This window comes from Vombatus ursinus, unplaced genomic scaffold (assembly GCF_900497805.2).
Source record: "Vombatus ursinus unplaced genomic scaffold, bare-nosed wombat genome assembly UNPS02014832.1, whole genome shotgun sequence".
Lineage (NCBI taxonomy): Eukaryota > Metazoa > Chordata > Mammalia > Diprotodontia > Vombatidae > Vombatus > Vombatus ursinus.
The window spans coordinates 1,680,165-1,701,918 of record NW_020954610.1 but is presented as its reverse complement, the minus strand read 5'-3'; the positions used below and the strand labels follow the sequence as shown (position 1 = coordinate 1,701,918).

The 21,754-nt window shown below is 38.0% G+C and overlaps 1 protein-coding gene across 3 annotated transcripts in view; it reads left to right on the top strand.

The window, feature by feature from the left end:
* Positions 1 to 21,754, top strand: part of LOC114025659 (BDNF/NT-3 growth factors receptor-like) — a 412,069-nt gene that overhangs the window by 92,079 nt on the left and 298,236 nt on the right. For all 3 annotated transcript variants that reach the window (XM_027839136.1, XM_027839137.1, XM_027839138.1), the window contains exons 9-10: positions 16,449 to 16,490; positions 19,509 to 19,609. In XM_027839136.1, coding sequence (XP_027694937.1) covers positions 16,449 to 16,490; positions 19,509 to 19,609 — 143 coding nt within the window. The remainder of the gene's footprint in view (positions 1 to 16,448; positions 16,491 to 19,508; positions 19,610 to 21,754) is intronic.

Genomic DNA, 21,754 nt, shown 5'->3' with positions numbered 1-21,754 from the left:
TCAGGAGAGAGGCGAGAGCTGGAGATAGGTCCTCCTAGCTATTACAATTGCAACGAAAGGAGTGGATATGATCTCAGGGGAAAGAATGTAGCCAAAGAATAATCTAAGAAAAAAAAACCTTAAACTTAAGGGGTGGGAAGAGGAAGGGAAACTAGAGATGGAGAATGAGAAGAGAACAGTCAGAGAGACAGGAGAAGGAACAGGAAAATGCACAGCCGTGGAATGAATGTATGACAGAGCACTAAGCTAAGCATTGGGGATTCAAATGGAAAAGCAGAGACTGTTCTTAAAGAGTTCCCATTCTAAGTGGGGGAGGTGATATGTATAGGAAGTTTTAGCTTCAAGTCAGACAGAAAGGTATCATAGTAATGCATCATCTCATGTCATTTCCAGTGAAAACCATATCTCTTCTAATGTTGAGCTATTTGATAATGTCAAGAACTGTGGTGGCAAGAATCTTTTCTTCTGGGTTTTCAGTGGGGCTGCAGCAACTGCAGAAGCATATTTACAGTGGGAGTTGTGGGAGAAGAGATTTTCATGAAGGCAGGACTATTTAGCCTCTCAGATAGTGTAGAGAGGTCAAGGAGGATGAGAACAGAGTGCACCATGTTGGATTTAGTGAGTTTGAGAGACTTGAGTAGAGTGAGGAGGATGTGAAAACCAGGTTACAAGGGGTTATAAGAGTAAAATGGGGATTTCTCTAACTAGAAGGGTGGTAAGGGGAAGGAGAGAGGATAGTACTTTGAGTGGATAGTAGGACTTGAGGAAAATCTTGAAAGAAGGGTTTATTCCCCACCCCACCCCCATTTAGAGGCTACAGCATGTTTTTGAATAGAGAAGAAAGAACCAGTGGAGGGGTAAAATCAAAGGTCTGAAGAGAGGAGGGATAATTGATAGAATAAGGTCATAGCAGAATTCTGAAGGTCTGGGGGATTTAAAGGTTTGGGATGATGAGAATGATCCTTTTCCTCCTCCTTTTCCTGCTCCTCCTCCTAACTAGCATTTGTAAGGTTTGCAAAGCTCTTTACATATGCTATCTCATTTGATAACATATATTACAAGTAAGAGGAATGCCTTAGCAGAGTCATTTAAAATGTCTTGATTTACAGCAATTCTTTTTACACATAACCTTATTCATCCATCCATTCATTTATTTTTAACATAACTTCTCAGGAACACATTTATTGCACAAAGCAAGGTACATCTGTATTTATTTCTCAGATACTACAGGCAGTTGTCTTTTCCATTAAATCTCTCTCTTAAGTGAGTTTGGCTGGATAGCTGCTTTTACAATAGTAAATCTCCTGCTGACTGTTTTTTTTTTTCTGTGTTTTGGGGAACACATTTATAACCAAATCCCAGGGTTTTTATTTATAGCCATTTCCTGTTTGAAGATTTGGGGAGTGAAACTTATGTGAAGGTTATGGTATTGGGATTAAAAAAATCCCAAAACACCAGTGAGGTGTTTTTCTTTTGCATGATTTTCTAAGGAGTGAGCCAATGATTGAGATAAAGATGATACAATCCTCTTCAGAATATAATTAAGCTATAAAGTCCAATGTACAATGAAATAACAATTTCACAAGTATTACTTTTTAAAGTTTCTTTACAGCATTTGTCATATTTGCATCCCAATTTCATTGTTAATCTATCCAATCCTAATCTACCTAGTAATAGACATTGCTTTTTCTTCTGCAAAATGACTGTTAGTTTCTCAGGCTTCTCTTTAAAAAATAATTTCAATCGCAAACATTTGATAGCTTCATCCTTTTCTTTTTATTTTTTTATTCCTTCTGTTCTTTTTGTTCTTGTTACATCGGGACCCACTGAGGAGGAGGAGGAAGAGAAGGAAAATAAGGATGAGGATGAGGATGACGATGATAATAGCTAGCATTTATTTAGTTAAGGTTGTTATAGCCCAACTTTCAGCTATAGTCAAGGTCATGGTACTATTTGGGTAGTTGTATATTCAAATTCACAGCATGTGACACATGACTTAAAGAAATACTTTTAATTTTTAAAAGTGGCAAGGCCATAGCAAATTAGATCAAGTTTTAAACACTATGAAGATCCATTCCCAAATGGCTACCATCCCCAGTTGTCTCCCTAGAGTGCTAATTGATCTGTAGTTAACCCTTCTGTCTCCTTGCCATAGTGGGACAGGGCCAGATCTAGTCACTCACTTCCAGGTGTCAGATTGGTTTCATCATTTCCATTTTAGCACAGATGCAGAATGGGAAGCTCTGGGTTCTAGGCACAGCATCTAAAAGACCACTGGAACCCTAAAATTATCTCTGTCCTTTTCCACCCCCTCCTCCCACCCCAGCACCTTTGCTATTTCTCATATTTATTCCATGTAGCTGCTATGGTGTGGCTCTTATCTCTCTTCCAGGTCTATATCAGCTGTCTTAGACAGTCTCTAATAAGGTAGCCCAGGAGTTTTGCTTTCCAGAGCATTATCCAGTGAGTAGCAGCTACACCCTTGTTGGAACTGTGGGCAAAATGAATCTATGAGGGAGAGCAGTCATTGAAGGCAGTAAACATTGTCACCCCTATTACATCAAGTCTTTGAAATACAGAAAATCTGTGGAAGTTTGGTAGGACCTTACCCATCTGTGAGCTCAGTATAATAGCTGCAGCAAAACAGAAACTAAAGATTGCTGTTTGCTTAAATACATAAACTAGTACTGTGTTACAGCCACAACCTAGAGGTGAATTAGGGACTGAACCCAATCCCCTTTGAATGGCTTGTTATGTTGTAAGCTGCTTGTGTGCAGATGCCATTAACTGATTGATAAAATCTCTCTGCAAGTTTATATAAGGTCCACAAACACAAGTGATATTTCCCCAAATTATTTCTCTTCTCTCCATTCATTCCATTACCTTTTTTCCTTTCTTTTCTTCTCCCTCCTTTCCTTCCTTTCTTCCCTCCCTCCCTCCTTTTTTTCTGCCTCTTCCCTCCCTCCTTACTTCTTCCTTCCTTCCTTCTTTTTCTTGCCTTTCTTCTCTTATGAAATATTTTCCTGATGTTTTAAAATTAAAATCAAACATTTGTCCTTACATTTAATTTAGTAGTTCTTGTCAACTGGAGGATCATTCTAAATCCAAAGTACTGAATGAGGACACATTTTACCTAAGTCCACATCCACGCTTATGTTTCTTTCTATACCTAGTTGATGGAATTAAAACACCAGCTCTCACATTCACTGGGGTGAGGTCTCCACATTCAACTAGAAACTTCATTTTTCCTGATGCTCACCTCTGCTCATGCATCAGAGATCAAAATGAAGAAAAAAAATAACAACAAAACCCAAAAAACCAAAACTGGTACCAAGTGAAAGTGGGTTTCTTGTATTAGTCACCAACAAATGTTTATTGTGTACCAGAAGTGCTGGGGTTACAAAGAAAGGCAGAGACCCTGCCCTCCTGAAGTTTATAATCGAATGATATTAGGGCAAATATAATTCTATGTAGTCTTTTATAAGCCTACAGCATAAGATCACCAGAAAAGATAGCTAATGCTCTGTCTCAGATTTTTAGAGAGAAAATTCTAACCAATGACCTGTTGGCCCACAGGGTGCCATTCATAAAACAAAGGCAGAATTTATTTCTTGGCTCACAGCCAATAAAGACAAAGGGCTTGGCATTCAGGTAGGTCCTTTTTAGAGCACGAGTTCTTACCCTTTTTTGGGGGTCATGTACCCCTTTGGTTGTCTGGTGAAACCTCCACTTCTCAGAATAATATTTTTAAATTCATGAAATAAAATACTTAGGATTACCAAGGAAAACAATTACATTGAAAATGCAAAAATCAATTTCATGGCCCCTAAGTTAAAAACTCCCATTTTGGAGCTTTTTAATGCAAAGTCCTGAGTGTTTTAGTCCATGTCATATGCCTTAGCCACAGTCCTAATTCTGAAGGACTTAATTCTGCCATTTGAAGCTCTACTGAAGGAACTTCAGATTCTGTGGCATTAGCAGGACCCCAGGGATCAAGCCACTTTCTTCCTCGTCTGGTCTTTGTTGCAGGTCTGGGCTATCGACCAGTAATGGGAAGGAAAAGCTTTTTTCTTAGCTCTTGAATTGAACATAGCAGATTCTAAGTTTAGATACTGAACTCTGCTCTTGTGGGCTTTCTGTTCTGTTTGTAACAACAGAACACAACCTTCTGTCTCATATGAAAGCTGAAGAGAACTGTTGGCTCTCTCTTGGCATTCTGGGATTTTGAAAGACAAGCTAAAATCTCTCACTTGAGTGGTCTGAAGTCCATATGCATCACCCATCCTAGAGTTTGTGCCATAATGAAGAATGAAGCTAAAAACCTGTAGGGAGAGGCTAAATAGAAATGGGTGGAAAGCTGGAGAAATAGGCCAAGAATTACCCATTAGCTCTAATCCTAATAATAAAATGGGACACTAGAGTGTGCATAGCAAGTAGCAATTGTTGAAGAAGTTTCATGTTTTTTCAAGATGTATCGTGGAGAGAGCACAGGGGATCTGGTTTTGAATCCCGGATCTACCACTTCCTACTTATGTGATTTTGCACAAGTCATTTTAACCAATGACCATTTTACCTCAGTCATTTAACCAAGTCATTTTACCTCAGTTTTCTCATCTATAAAATGGGGATAATGATACCTACCCTACCAACCTCACAAGGAAAACACTTTGCAAACTTAGAATATTATATTAATGAAAGTTACTATTATTCAGCCTTCTTGGCAGTGCAGGGTGGGTGGGTTGGTTGGGGTTGATGTTTTAGGCTTGGGACTGTAATATAAATCAAATGAATATATTAATAAAAATTCAGTCTTCTCCACCCTCTTCAAATGTTTACTTGGTCAAGAAACTTTCATTCAGTATTTTCCACACTTATCAGTGTCTTGACCAGGTTGTATCTGATATGAATAAAATCTGTAGCCTGAATGAGTTCATCATTAATGCTGTGGGTCCTGTTTTCAAATTCTTGTGTTTTTTGTTTTGTTTTGTTTTGTTTTTTAGGCTGGCCTGATTTTTTCCCCCCAGTTCCAGGATTTGTAAGCTGGTAATAACATCCTTCATTGATATCATGATACTGGGTTGTGAACACTTCCATTTCAGTAGTGGGAATAAGCAGTTACTTAAAGCAGACCTGGTTCCAGTTTAATGGCAGCTGGGGTGGGGCGTGTATTTCTCTCCTCTTTGAGGACCTCAAAGCATTCCAGCTGTTGATAGGTTAGGAGGAGCTATAGTAGCCTGTTAAAGAACAGAAGAGGAGGTCCTTGGTTTTCTGAAGATAACATCAGTAGTTTAGATCAACCTAGATTTCATTCTCAGAAACAAAAGACAAACCTGAGAGATGAGATATATGTACATGCTCTTGCTTGGGGCACAGTTGATACTACAAAAAAAAGTAGTTAAAATTTTTTTCAAGTCTGAGCCTTCCAGATACTGTCATTGCCAAGCATGCCTACTTTCCAATTTCTTTTTTTTGTTTTAATTTTTATTGATTGCTTTTGTTTTTACATCACATGTATTTCCCAATACATGCTTCTCTTTCCCTCCCAGAATTTTTCAATTCCTGATAACAAAGAATTTTTCAAAAAAAGAAGAAAAAAACTCAGTTCATTAAACTAACCAATATATCAACCATGTCTGCCAGAATTTGTAGCATTTCATAAACATTTTCTTTTTTAATTAAAAATTTTCAATTAACAGGTATTTATTTTCTTTCCTGCCTACTTCTCTACCCTCTCCCCAAACTCAAACCCTTGTAGCAAATATGCACAGTTAAGTAAAACAAATTCCCACATTGTCCATGTCCGAGAATATATGCCTTGTTCTGTATATTGAGTTCATTGCCTCTCTGTCTGGAGGTGGGTAGCATTCTTTATCATCTCCTTTCTCAGTTTACCTCTTGCAGGAACATGACTCAGAGCTGGAAGGGATTTTTTTTTGGAAAAGATCTTAGAAGCTATGTAGTCCAACCCCACCATTTTACAGATGAGGAGCTGAGGCTAAGAGCAGTTAAGTGACTCACCCAGGATCATGTGGCTAGTAAGTGTCTCCGTTAGGATTTGAACTCAGGACTTCCTGACTCCAAATTTGTTCTCTCCTTATGATAGCCATTTGACGATTTGTAAGTTACCTATTCAGCATTACCTGATGATTGCCTTGGTCTGCTTGATTCACTTTGCTCTGATGCCTCTCAGGCTGTTATTCAGTCCTTCAGTTGTGCCATCTTATGAAGTTTGCTTGGCACTCTCACAAGGCAGTGTGGTGCAACTTGGAGTCAAGGACTTAAGTTTAAATCCCATCTCTGCTACTTACTGCCTCCCTGGCTTTGAGTGTGTCGTTTAGTCTTTCTAGGTCTCAGTTTCCTCATTTGTAAAATGAGAAATTTGAACTAGATGACCTTCCATTTCTAAATCTTTCCACTACTTATAGTCAGTTAGGTCAGTCCCATTTAATTAGCACCTTCTGTGTACAGAGAACATTGTACTTCCTGAAGTGGTGAGGAGTTCTAATTCAAAGGGAGTAGAAAACATTACCTACCCTTCAAAAATCTCACAATCTTATGAGGAAAGGAGAGGAGCAGGAAGCAGGATGATTATAAATCTAAAAAAGCTGCAGAAATAAATGAGAATAAATGTAAAACTTTTGCAAAGACTTGAAATAAGTCTCAGTCTAAGATTATTCCCTGAGTGGTCTCTCATATTGTGGAGGTTTCATGGAACAAAAAAGCATCTTTATTTTTTAGATCTTCTTTTGCCATTAATGAGAGGCAAAGTTTCTTTCTTTTTTTTTAATCTTATGCTATTAAATAAATATCAAAAAACAAAGAAACCCCAAACTCATCATAGAAGGCAAACATATCTGCTGGAGAATTTCTCAGCCTGGCTTCTAGTGGGTCCACTTGTGGGTCCACTAGACTAGAGATCAGAAGAAGTGAGTAGCTAAACTGAAAGGGAAAGAAGTTGATTAGCACTGATAGTGGTCTCTTCCTCCCTGATCCTTGCAAAGATTCAGTGTGTTTACCTTTTCAGGCCCTTTTACTATACATAGCCAATAGGCAGCATCCTGTAGCAGGTAAGTGAAGCTTACGTAACCAATGGCTGTTAGGTTCCCATATTTGGAAAAGTTATTCCTGGAATTAACAGCACCTCCCAGATCTGATGGTCACAAAGATATTGGAAAAAAAAGTGGAAGCATTTTCTGGTTGCGGTATGGATTTTTTGGGTGGGTGAGGGGCCTTGTCAGCATATCCTGCTCAAAATAGAGGTTCTAAATTATATACAACCTTTCTAGCATAGCTCTGCCCTCCCTCCATAATAGCCATTTGATGATTTGCCCAGCATTGCTTAACTGATCGTTGCCTGGGCCTTATCTCACTGCGAGGATGAGAATGTTCAAGTCTGACTTTGCCTTATAGCCACTGACTAGGAAGGAAAATAAGTTGCATATCCATAGAGGATGAAGGAGCTGGGGTGGGTCCCCTGAGGGTTCCACTTCTACCTAAGCAGCTAACACAGAGTCATACTTTGGGCTACATAGAAAGACTGAAGCTAATTTCGCATTTCTGGGTTCTGGTGACCAGCACTTTCTTACCCCAAGAAGTTCAATAGCTAGAGTTAAAAGAGCAAAGCTCTTGGCTTGTAATTACTCTACACCCACAAGCCAGCGAAACTCATCCTGGGCATTTGAGAATATGACTATTAGCAAAAAATTTTTATATTACTGAGAAAATGCCATGTTGGAAATGATCTCAGTATGTTGCAGACCAAGTTCATTGACTTCACAAACCTTCTGTTTCTGTTGATTATCTTTCTGTCTTTGACTTGATTCATTGCCAGAACTTGTTAGATGCTGATCAAGACGACATCATTTGCCCTGGAGCTGTTCATTGAGTTTTAAATATAACTGAGGATATTAAGGGGAGGGGGAGAGGGAAGAGGAGTGGGAGATGAAAATGGAACAGAAGGTGAAAGGAAGAGGGGAAAGGGAAGAGATGGGGGGAGACAGAGAAAGGGAGTAAAGGGGAAGAGGAAGGGAGAAAGGAGGTGGAGGGGAGGGGGGAGGAAGGGAGAGGGGGGAGAGAGAGAGAGAGAGAGAGAGAGAGAGAGAGAGAGAGAGAGAGAGGGAGAGAATTTGTGTACATGCACAGGGTAAAGGTGCTTTAGGCAGGTGGAAGCAAGAGTGAATGTGTTGAATTCCTTAAGTTGAATTCTTCAGTTTGTGAACTCTAAGTATTAGATGACAGGTAGAAAATGCAGCTGAAGGTACAAAAGAACTTGGGTTATTCAAGGTCTCTTCTAAGGTTGTGATGTATCTTATTTAGCTTACAGGCAAATTTTTTTTTTTTTTTAAACTTGTCTGAGGTGAAATTGATCCAAGGTGTAGCTGCAGTTGGAATTTAATCCTACATATGTTAAAAGCACTTTGGTGAACATGAAACTCTGCATGACTATTGACTGGAGAATATAGTTAGTCAGTGAGATTGTTCATATCTCTTTGAAGGAAAAATTAATGGATATGATGAGCATCCGATTTAAACTCTGGGAGATTGTCAAGGGATATATGACAGGCTCCTCTGGTCAAATGGTGCTGTCTGTGCCATTTCTTGAAGGTTAAAAGTTTCCATAAAAATGAACAGGAGGATGATTTACAGGTAAACTGAAAGACTTCAGGACTTAAACCAATCTAAATAGGGTGTCCATACTAATGTATCCTTATTTGAGGCATTACATTTTCTAGCCTTGAATAAATTAGGATAAATATCTGTCACATTTATTAGGGTAGAATCAAAGGACACAGGTCCAAATCCCACTTTTGAAACTTGCTACCTTTGTAACCTTGGACAAGTCACTTAATATCGCTGACACTCAGCTTCCTCATCTGTAAAATGAAGGGGTTGAAGTAAAATATCTCTGAGGTCCCTTCCAGCTCCAAATCTATGACCCGATGATATTTTGGGGGGATAGGTGGTGCAGCAGATAGAGTGCAAGGCCTGGAGTCAGGAAGACCTGAGTTCAAATCCGGCTTCAGACATTTACTTACTAGCTATGTAACCCTGGGCAAGTTACTTAACCCCATTTGCCTCAGTTTTCTCATCTGTAAAATGAGCTGGAGAAAGAAATGGCAAACTTCTCCAGTATCTTTGCCAAGAAAACCCCAAATAGGGTCACAAAGAGTCCAACATGCCTGAAATGACTCAACAAAAACAACAACGATCCTTTGAGTAGTACTGTAAGAACATATTAAAATAGATGGGAGGTAGTATGACTTTAGCTGTCTATTTGTTCCCTAACAGTAGTTTCTTTTTGCAAACTGTTTGTGGATCAGGAAAAAAACCCTACAAATGCCAGGAAACATTCTCCTCTATACTTCCCTTTCTCTACTCTCAAAATGTGGGGTACAGACATCTTGAGGGCAGAGACTGGCTTTCAGTTTGTCTTTGTATCCCTAGAGTTTAGTATGGTGCCCAACACATAGCAGCTACTTAATGAAAGCTTCTTGAATTGGATTACGTTAGAAGATATTTTATTGAGGTAATAATGTAGCCCTTTGGAAGGATCAGTGCTAACTGTGTCATTTATATTTGACCCTGAAGAGTAAAATAAGTGCATATAGTCCTAAAAAGCTAAGTTTATTCATTCAACAAACATTTTAAAAGAAACTAATTGATTCGATAATACATGTAAAGTTCTTTGCAAACCTCAAAGCACTATACAGTTATTATTGTTATTCCTGTCCACAGAGATTCACTATTTCCATTCAGTTTAGTTATAATTTATGATGGGCTTGTTATTGTCAAGACCGTATGGCATCTTGTATAAAGAACCGGCCTTAGGGTCAGGAGATCTTGACTCAAGTCAGAGGACTTTGATATCTAATGGCTCTAGCAACCCGAGGTAACCTGTGTCCTGTGTCCTGAGCAACTCATTCAGACTGCTTTGCTAGAGGAAGCTCCCTTATTAGCAGTTTTCTAGACAGAAGAAATGACAAGTCTGGTTCAGACATGATCAAATCATTGTTCTAGGTGCTGAAGGCTATTCTGAGTATAAGAGGTAGTAGTGGAAAGAGCATTGAACCCATCCCAGACACTTATTAGTGCTATGACCCTGTACAAGTCTTCAATTCTCTGTGCCCAGATTCCTCATCTGTAAAATGAGGGACTGGATTCATTTGCTTCCAAGGGCCCTTCTAGCTCTAAATCTATGATCCTATGAAATACCAAAGTTAGATTAAACACAGTCCTTGTCTTCATAGAGTTTATAGTTAACACATCAGGTATAAACAGACAAGTATAATACACAATTTAGCATGATGATTGCCTTAAAGATTTACAGAAGAAAATGGTACGTGATATCTGAAAGGGATAGTCCTTTTCAGTTCTCTCAAATAAAGTTTTCCCAAATATGAGGATTGTGAAAATGTAAAGCTCACCTAATGTCTCTTTCAGGCTTTTTGCCAGTTGTTGTTTCATGACACTAGAGCAAGATGTGTGTCACAGGAGAAACAGCCAGTTCAGTCTACATCTCTGCTTTAAATACCTGAGTATGTCCTAAAGAGTATGGTTAGGACTTAAATTTATAATAATTATGATAATTAAGATTTATACTTAAATAGCTTTTTGTGTCCCAGGAGCACTAATGTTAATTAATTATGCTTCAGAAAGCTCCTGTGAAGTTGGCGAAGAGAATGCTATTATTTTATCTGTCTTTTGGAAGAGTCATTTGATGTAGAAAGTTAATTGACTCTCCCAGTGCTACAAAGCAAGCAAGTGGTAGTAAGTGTGCATGAAACCCAGGTGGCCTGAACCTCCAGCTCTGATGTTTAATCTTCTACTAAGAGAAGCTTCTACTGAGGAAGGGAGGAGGCAGCATAGTGAAAATGAGGGGCAGCCTCCAAGCCAGGAAGTTCTACCTAGGAGGAATAGTGGCTTTTGAAAACTGGGCAAGGTTCTTAGCATCTCATTGTTCTAGGCAACTTTCTAAGATTCATTTGTGGAGCAGGTGCTGATTTAGGTTGGCAGAGACAATGCCCAGTGTCAGTGAAATCACATTTCTAATATGAGACAGGGACAGAGAGACATACAGAGACAGAGAAAGAGGTACAGAGAGGAGAGGGAGAGAGAGAGAGAGACAGAGACAGAGACAGAGACAGACAGAGAGAGACAGAGAGACAGAGAGACAGACAGAGACAGACAGAGACAGACAGAGACAAAGACAGAGGAGGAGGAGGAGGAGGAGGAGGGAAAGGAGGAAGAGGAGAAGGAGCAAAGACAAAAAACTAGATTATAGAATCATGAATTTAAAGATGAGAAGAGATCTTAGAGGTCATATAGTTCAACTCTTCAATGTTACAGAGATAGAAAACTTCAGGAACATTTTTCCTAGAGCAATGAAGGGATAGTTGAAAAGAACAGTTCATTGTTGATTTATCGTTCTGTTGTTTTAATCATATGGGTTTTTGAAAAGTTTTTTTTTTAAATTCTACTAAACAAAACCTGAATTGAAATGAAAGAGATTTTTTTGCAGTAGAATAAGAGCATAAATAAGAAAACAGATGCCTCTTTTAGTTATATATTGTTTGGCTTTTTCGTTTGGGCTGTTATTTATACCTCGGCAATAGAATGGAAAATACATCCCTCTGTAATGCCATCTCTCTTCCAAAAATATTATTTTTTCATCCTAAAAGTATGTTTTTCTTTTAAATCCAGGAGTTTTCCAGGCATAAGCTTTATTCATAAGATACAGAAGAAATGGAACGACCTTGGCTAGGATAATAAAACGAGTTAAAGTAAATAGTTCTGTGAATTTCTTAAAATTTCCGTATCAGTTATTTAGTTTGGAATTAAGATGATGACGGCTGTACCCTAGGTTTGTCGCATCCCTTACACATAGTGGTGCTTAATTAATGTTCTGTTAAATTAAATCAAGCTGAATTTAGGGTTGAGCTGTGGGTGCCTCAGTTTTAGGGATAGGGATTAGATTTGGACCTATGTTTTCATGGATGTCAGAAACTCCTATTGAAAAAGATTCTCTGCCAATGCAAGTTGGCATCTTCTCTACAACTTATAGTATTAGGGAAATGCTTAAAGCACGGAGATATTAAGTGATTGGCTAGGGTCAGACAACTTATATGTGTCATAAGCGTGTCAGTAGCCTAAATGTCCAAGTGGTCCAGTGGAGATGGGAAACAATATAATTAAGGGTGCCAGTGGAACTTATTTCTTTTTTCATGTGGAGGTTCTCAGGATGGCTACATGAGCCTGAATCCTGCCTCCCTCCTCCACCAGTGCTAAATATTAGTTCTTCCACTGGAAAATCAAGAATAAGCTATGGAGCCAGTCACGTAACAGTCTGAACTGAATTGTTCTTTTCAGAAAATAGAAAATTGGGGGGGGGCAGCTAGGTGGTGCAGTGGATAGAGCACTGGCCCTGGAGTCAGGAGGACCTAAGTTCAAATCCAGTCTCAGACACATAACAATTACTAGCTGTGTGACCCTGGGCAAATCACTTAATCCCCATTGCCTAACCAAAAAAAAAAAAAAAGAAAATAGAAAATTGGCCATCAGAAAAAGTACTTTTTATATTATATTAATATTACCTATTTGTATTATTTGTATATGCAAATAAAATATTTATAGTTTATGTTATGTTATATAATCACACTTTGGCAATAAGAATAATTGCTTAACAATAGGGTAACTTCTACACTTATAACCTGTATATTACCTCTTTCTTGAATTTTTGGATGATTTTCAATGTCCCTTCAGTGGGGAAGTGGACCTACCAAATTTCCATATTTCCTTCCACAGGAGCACGGTTCAAAGCTGCTACTTATCAGCAGTAGGACCTTAGTGCAGTCACTCAATCTCTGTGCCTCAGCTCTGTCACCTGTAAAATGTGCCAGTTGGTCTAGTCAAACTCTGAGGTCCCTTCCAGCTCTAAGTCTGTCATCCTACCCTTATATAAATCTTTCGAGTTGGATTAATCAGAACTACTGTGTGCTACCTTCATTCTTGGTATGAGTAGCCAACCCACTTTTTCAGAGCAGCATATTTTATTCAGTTGAGAATAATCGAAGTCTATTCCCCAGTCCTAATTCTCCCATTTCCTCTCTCTTTATAGGATTCTCTCCCCTCATCCCCATACTCATTAAGATATTCCCAATGCTTCTTCATGACTATATAAGGGGGTCCTACAAATCCTTGTGGGTTTCCTGAAAAAAATTAGCAAATCATTAGTTTTTCTAGTCCTTTGATATGTTGCTATCCTGGTTGTCAAATTGACTAATATAGTAAATTATTAATTTTATTGCACCTTAAGTTAAGGATCAGTCAATTAGAATCAAGTAAAAAGGTAACGATACAAGTAGTTGTCCAGGGCATCATCTGGATGGACACTGCAGCTGGATTTTTAAAACAAACAGAATTACTGTGAGATACTAGTAGAGACTTTTTAATCTATACGAGAGCCTCAAAGAGAATGATGTTGATGACATTGTAAGCCTTGCAGAGTAAGCATAACTGAAGGTTTTGATTGATTTAGCTCTTGCTGGAGGCAAACTACTGGGTTTGATAAAACTAAGGGCCTGCTCTAATCATAGCAACATTGTTCTCATAAACTCCTTCTCCCAAGGTCTTCCCCCAATGTGTGACAGATGCCCTAGACTAGGACTTCAGAACAGTGACAGGTGTTTCCTTTGTAAGGGGTGAGTCTGTCTTTGCCAAACTCAGCACAGTGACTGTGCTAGGGAGGGGGGAAAGTGCCGTGTTCTAGCCACTTTCTTCTAGTTTCATAATTTCATGCTAAATTTAGATGCCATTGCCAAGAAAGTGAAGTGACGGTAGTTTTCATGTAGCTAGAAAAACTGAGTTAGAAAATAGAGTGCCTCTCAGAATGTATAGATATGGCTTTGTTATCTTGACTGTTTATGGTAGGGAAAACTTGGCATTTAGAGATGATTCATAGCACTAGGAAAGGACACATTTTGAAAGAAAAGTTGATAACAAAAATGCAGTAACAGTGAATTGTATTGCAAAACTAAAGGCTAATCTCTCTGTTTTTAAGTCTATACCTCAAAATTCCCTTTATCCCCTTAATTTTCCTTACATAACCCTTGCTAGAGCAGATTTGCCACCCCTGAGATTCTTCTCTGGGTGCTATTTGGGAAATATGTTTATTTTGGGTGCTCTCTTAATTTGACAGGACTAAAATAAACCTACATGGCATTTAGTTAGATTAAAAATATGACTTAAATAAAGCTATTCCTGAATCTTCATAGTATTATTATCTAAAAATGGAAGATTTGTCAGAAACCATTTATGCTGTAGAAATTGACTGGTTTCTGACTAAAGATTGATTACATCAAGGTTGGATAATTTTTTTTCTCAGCCAGTTGATTCGGTTGCTATGATGCTAGGCCATTGGCAGAAAGATGGGGACTTTTCTAAGGGATGTCTTGTAAGCACTGCCAATGTCAGAAATTGGCAGAAATAGAGGTGGGGCCAGGGGAAACATGCCATGGGTCCATTCCATATATCCTCCTTTCTTCATGCTGCTAAGGTAGGGAGAGAGAGAGAATTTTGGAATGTTTCCTATGACCATCCAATGCTGACTGAATCTCAGTAGCAACACCTGTGAACTAAAGCCCAGATATTCTTTGTAAGACTGCAAAAATACCACTTCCCTTTCTAGCTCCATTTATAATGGAATTTTCCTTAATCATATGTGGCACCAAAGTTCATTTAAATTTTGCTTCCTGAATCGGTGAATGCATAAATCAAGACTACCCTTTTTTGGCCACCATTCCCTGATATGTAAACTTCTTGAAGGTCAGAACTGTCTCACTTTTATATTCGTACCACCAGCATTTAGCATAGTACTTGGTAGATAGTAGAGACTCTATAATTATCAACTGATTGATTGATTGATTAATTGAATGTATGAGGCAATGAAATTTATTAAGAATTTAAGTACACAATTATTTCCTCAAGTAGTTCCCTAAACAGAACTTAATATGTTGTTGAAAGATTGGGTAAACATTCTAAGGTTTTTAACTCCTCCATTTGGTTCGTGTTCTAAAAAATTTCCCCCTCCTACATAATAAATACATAGGACCGAAACTTTGGTTATACTTTGATTAAAAATAGTTATAGTATCTATTTATCATATTGGAAGAGAGAGTACAATTGATTTCTGAGAATTTAAGATTTATAAGAATTGATTTACAAGCTTTGCCTTTTTTAGTTTGCTTCAAAAACATGTTAAACATTTCTACAAAGGTTTCCGTGTAGTTTTGGCTGGAGAATAAATCACAAATGCTTCAATCACCTGTTGTTATTTTGTAAAAAAAAAATCATTTCCCATGATAACAGCTTAAAATGTAATTCTCCAATCGCTGTGATATCTTCAAAGGAGAAACAAAAGCAAACAAATCTTAAAACTACAAATCAAGCTGATGATCTCTTACCATTGTGTTAGTATTTTTAAACTCCTTTTCTTTTACTTTAGTTCTTTAAGGTTTTATGATTTCAGAGGTGTGGATCCTCCATCCATGATACAGCTTGCAACCCTTCCACACTTTAGTTTGCAGTATACGAGAGTTGTTATGCCTGAAAATATTCTTTTCCCAGGCATCACCAGTCTTGCTTAAGTTGTCTAGCTCTCAGACAATGGGCACAACATCCATCACAGAGCCTGTAATCCAAGCTTGGTAGGACCATCAGAGAATATGCCCTCTTGGCATAAACTTGGAACAGCCAGGGTCTCCTCCTTACCAAGTTAGAGCATCAGAACATCACTTTAATAGAGGAATTCCTTCCCAGAAAATACTTATTTGCAATCACTTTTTCTACATAAATAATATTAGTAAATCTGTATTAATTTCTTGGGTTTTAATTCATTTAGTTTCAGAGTTTTACAAATAGAATGCATACAGTTTGGGGAACCGCAATGAAACTGAAGCATAGAGCAAATGTGTACCTTTATTATGGTTACAGTGTTCAAGGCTGCATTAATATGTATTAATCATGTACCTATGTATGCAAATGAATAAAATTTGGTTAATAAGAACAACAACAAATGCCCTCCACAGGGATAAGTAAAGGTAACAAGACAATTGCTGTTTGTATTTGGAACAGGAGGGCTAAAATAACAAATAAAATTACAATTATAAGGTATAGAAAGAACAATTATTTATTGTTTATGCTTTAATTTGCCATTATATTTCCAGTTCCCTCTAGTAATGAATGATACCTTTGTTCTTTTGAGCAAAACTTTAATGTGAAGCAAAGACGGCTAATGTCGGCATCTCTTACAAAACAGTATCATTGAATATAGACATAGAAGCCTAATTAGCCTGTTTTGAATGTTAGAGGGCCAGTAAAGAATAGCAACCTTATAACTCCAAAATGTATATTTACAAACTTTTCTTTTCTTTTTGTTTTGTTTTGCTGTTTAGGTACAGATCCAAATTACGATATTGACCTTTATGGTGGCTATGGTATTTTCTTTTCTGAAATTTTTTTTTTTTTTGCAGAACATGTATGATGAAAATAAAATCTGTCAAATTAAAAGATGAACTATTACACTCAGTTAAACATACATCCTAATTGCAATATAATTTTAAAGTAATGTTTTAAGAGTATTTAATATTGATGACCCATTTTTATGCTCTTTTATTTTAAGTTTAAAAACACGCAAATGATACTTTTCCCCTCCTACTTAGAAATTGTAAATTAGTGTTGTATAGTAGAAAGAACACTTAATGCAGAGTTAGAAGTCCTGGGTTCTAGCTCTTCATTCTGACTCCTAACTACAATTGTGCAATCTTGAGCAAGTCATTATCCTTCTTGGGTTCTCAGTTTCCTTATTCATCAGTCAATGAACAAATATTTATTAAATGTCCCCTACGTGTCAGTCACTGTGCTAGCCACTGGGAATGTAAGTACAAAGAATCAGTAAAATGAAGGGATTGGGCTAAATGACCTTTAAACTTCTTTTCAGTATAAATCTCTTTTGGCATTTGGTACCACCACAGAACATTAACTGAGTCCCAGCAAATTCCAGCTTCCATTTTTATATTATTATTTTCTTAAAAAAGACAAAAAAGTCCACGGCAGAAAATAAGTTTAGGACAAAATAGTGAAGAACAGGGGCAGCTAGGTGGTATGGTAGATAGAGCTCTGGCCTTGGAGTCAGGAGGACCTGAGTTCAAATCCAGCCTTGGACACTTGACATTTACTAGCTGTGTGACCCTGGGCAAGTCACTTAACCCCAACTGCCTCACAAAAAAAAAATAGGGAAGAATGTGACTGCATTTTGATAGTTCAGTTGAAGGAAAGGGTTGTATTTTTCCTGAGTGTGAAAGCTCCTCTTTAATAGGTTTCCAAACCACCCCTGTATTCTGGGATGGGATCTAGCTGAATGGGAGGGTTGCTGGGGGGAGCTGGTTCATGATTTGTGCTTAAAACATTGCTATTTTGTGCCATTAATGTGTGTGTTACCCAACTGAAACTTTTTTCACTTGGGAATCATGTTGCCTTCACCAGTTTGGATTTATTCAGGCAGTCATTTTTCCCTCCCTCCTTCCCCTTTAAAAGACGGATCAGACTTATTAGAGGGGTGTTTTGGATGATTTTGTTGCTTTGTGATGTGAATTGGTGTACATATTTGCACATACACATGTAAATTTACATATTTATATATACATATATCTCTGTGTGTATATGCATATATAGTTTTTAAGGTCCTGGAATAACTTATAGTTGGAATCTCCGGGGAAAAAAATTAAGGGAGGTGGAAGATTAGGAAAAATGTGCAAATTATGACCTACATCTTTCTTTTATATTTCTGAATCATGTTGCTGGTCTCTTTTCCAGGAGCTTAAAACCATTCTTTTTAAAAAAATCATCATCTTGGCCCCAGACTGCATTTTTTCAGTTGCTCTTTGGGTCAGAATTCCATGTTCTGGAAGCTATTGGTTCACTCTTGGCATGCTTTAGCCTCCCATGCTCTGGATCCAGTGAGCTGTTGGAAATAGTGGGACAGAGTACAATATTGACTCAAATTTGATGAAGAAAATTATTGGGTCTTAAGACCATAAAGATGGCCTGAATGAGATTAATTCTTTGAATAATTAAATATGAAACTGACTGGACTAAGCCAAAGAGACAGGACAGTGCAGTGGGAAAAGCCCTGGATGGAACACTGGGTTCTTGTCCTGCCTGTGACACCATCTAGGTGATTTCAGGCAAACTATTTGACCCTTCAAGGTCTCAATTTCCTCATCTGTAAAATGAAGAGGTGGGCAGGGGCTTGAATAAGATCTCAAAGGACTCAGCATATGCTAATTCTGGAATATTCTATATAACTCTAGAAATCAGTGTTTTCCCTTATGGATTATATTTAAATTCCAGAGAAAACTGTGCTAAGACCAAATTATATTCCATTACTCTGGATCTTATGGGGACAATTCAGACAATAAAATCTAGGAATGTTTTAGAATTTTGCCAGACCAGTTTCCTTTGTAGTTTGTTCCGTCTTGATGAAAGACACTTCACCTATGTGTTGATTAAAGGATATTGGCTAAAACAAAACAAAACAAATCTCAAAACTCCCTCCTTCCCTTTTTTTTAAACCATGACAGAGTTATTAGATATTTTCCTTGTTATATATGTTACTGAAGAAGGAAGAAGCTGCTAGTAGATCAAGGACAAGATGATACCTTGTCTTGAAAATGAATTAATAGACTTAGCATTTAAGTTGAAGGTGCATTTAAAGTATAGGACAAATATTTTCTCAAAATGTATTACTATATTGGAACAATTTTCCTTCCCTCAGGTACTTCAGAAACCCCAAAACTGACAATTTAGATCTTGGAAAAGTAAGAATCTATCTTTAGGATAATAACAAACCTCAATGATTTCACTTGGAGTTTTTCTGCCCCACCAATTCTTACCTCCTCACTCCCCCCACCCCTCCACCTCCCCAAGCCTGCTCCTCCTAAGGCTTAGTCAGGAGATGGGTTTTATAGTTCAAGCTTCCAATTACTTCTTGGGGGACATTAGTCAAATCACTCCCTGAGCCTCAGTTTCCTCATCTATAAAATGAGGCGACTAGATTGGACAATCCTTAAGATCTATGAAAGCACAAAAGTTCAATGGTTCTATTGTTCATTAAAGTCTCCTTTTCAGATTTTATTTTGGGTGATGAGTTAATAGCCAAGGTTATCTTATTATGCACAAGGAAAAAAAAAAACTTGAACTTGACCCATAAAAAAACTGATAAAAAAAAGCCTGGGATGAATAAAATTTTTGGCTTTGTGTGAGCCCAACATTACACTGGATTTATTTAGTAAGCTTAACAATGCCTCTGCCACAAAAAAATTCTCAGAACACTGTCATGCATTTTAGCTGTGCTTTTTGTTTTACTGAAGGCTTGAAGCTTTGTAGTTATTGGTAAAGACATAATCATTGTTGCTTCTCCCTCCCTCTCACTCTCCTTTTCTATCTATTTTAAGATTATGAGACCACACCTAATGATATTGGAGAAACTACAAATAAAAGTAATCCCATCACTTCAACAGATGTTTCCAACAAAGATAATGAAGATAGCATCACGGTGAGTGTAAAAAGAAGTTTCCTGATTTGAGACTGTGCAGACTTACTGACTGAATAGGATAGTAATACATTTTTGATCATTGCCTCCCTACCAGGACAGGAAAGGTTTGATCTTTTCCTTCTGATGCATGAGTGTGTACATGCATGTGTGTGACACCCACATGTGACACATATACTCGACTGCTTTAATGCTTGAAGGAGAAACAACTGATTTCCAAAGAAAATAATACAAGTTTAAAGAAACTAAGATAGAGGCATTTGTGGTGTCACGGATTAAGTGTTGGAATGAGTGTCGGGAAGATCTGGTTTCAGATCTCACCTCCTCAGCTTACTAGATGTGTGACCTTGGGTAATCCTCTTAAGCTCTCTATTTGCCAATTTATAACATTAAAGGTTCCGTGTGCTTATTCCTGGTGTTCCTTTGGCCAACCCATGTCTGAATAGCAATCATCTCAACTTCATCTCTACCACACAGCAGCCCGTGCTTGAAGTCTCTGGTCCCAGAGAACATGCTTCCTCTTATGCCATTTCATTTTGGATAGCTCTGACAATGAGGAAGCTACTTCTTATGTAAATTCAACAAACACATAATAGCAGCTACTCTTTGGAAAACATAGTGCTAGATGCTGGAAACACCAAGATTAAAATCTGTCGAGGCCCCTGCCCTTAAGGAGCTTCCCAATTAGAAACCTGCCTTTCAGCAACTTCCACTCATCTCTCCTACTTCTGCTATTGCTCCTGTACTGGGCCAAACAAGTCCGACTCTGTTTCTATATGAGGACTCTTCAAATATTTGAAGGGAGTATGTCCCTCCTCAAGACTTCTCATCTACAGGCTAAACACACTCAGTTCCTTGAATTCTTTCACTCTGCTTGTCCCTTCCATTTGATGGGTTCTAGCCTGTCAATATCCTCTCAACACTTAGCACAGGGCCTGGCACATAGTAGGCACTTAATGAATGCCTATTGATCTCATTTGACTTGACTACAGTGTGGCCCCTGGCACTGAACAGAGTACTTCAGATGTGGTCTGACAAGGGCAGAACTTCCATTTATCACTGTTAAATGACATTGTTTGTCATGTAGACAAAAAACCACAGTGGAAAGAGATCGGGTTTTGTAGTCAGGAAAACTTGGATTCTTGACCCTCTTGGGGTGCATACTAGTTGCATGATCCTGTTCATGTCGCTTCAGTTCTCAAAGGCAACTCTCTAGATTTTAAAGCAAGTGCTGAAAAGCATGGGAGGGGGAGTTTAATCATTGGAGATTCTCTACACCAATGAAATTGTAGACACATTCAAAAAAATGGGGGGGGGACATTTTATTAGATTAGGACTGTCATTCTAAGTCTGCTGAGATCTTTTTTTTTCTTTTTTAAATATTTTCTTTTTTCTCAATTACATGTAAAAACAACTGCTGAGATCTTTTTGATCCAGATTCTGTTATTTAATAGCTACTCCTCTCATCTTCATGTAATCTGTCCACTTGATAAGAGTGACATCTTTGCCTTTATCAGAGTCATGGTTAAGAGCCAAAGATCCTTTGAGGCTTCCCACTGGAGATGCTTCCCCAGCTGGATATCTATCTTTGCACTACTCCTTGTCTGGGTCGGGTTATTCTGGAACTGTTCTCTACTAGGAAGTATCATAATCTAGACTACATTGATTATGGAAATTCTGGATACTTGTGATTCTTTAAGACTATTAGAGATTCACATCAGAGGTGCAAAGCCAATGTTTTACAAAATTTTTCAGTAATGAGATATACTCCAGATTACTGCTGTGTAAATAATACCTCAGTGCAAAATATCTGAGTTAGCAGTTAGTTTCTGAGCTAGAAAGCCCAAAACAAAATCGGAAACACAAGTCAGTATCTTCCTTCCTTCCTTCTTCCCTCTTTTCTGCCCTTCTTCCCTCCCTCCCTTCCTTTCTCCTTTCTATAATTCTTCCTTTCCTCTCTTTCTTTCTTTCTTTCTTTTTTCTTTCTTCTTTCTCTTTCCCTTCCTGACTCCTCCTCTTTCCCTCTCCTTCCTTCCTTCCTTCTTTCCTTCCTTCCTTCCTCCTTCCCTCTTTCTTTCTCTCTCTCTTTATTTCTTCCTTCCCTTCCTTCCTTCCTTCCTTCCTTCCTTCCTTCCTTCCTTCCTTCCT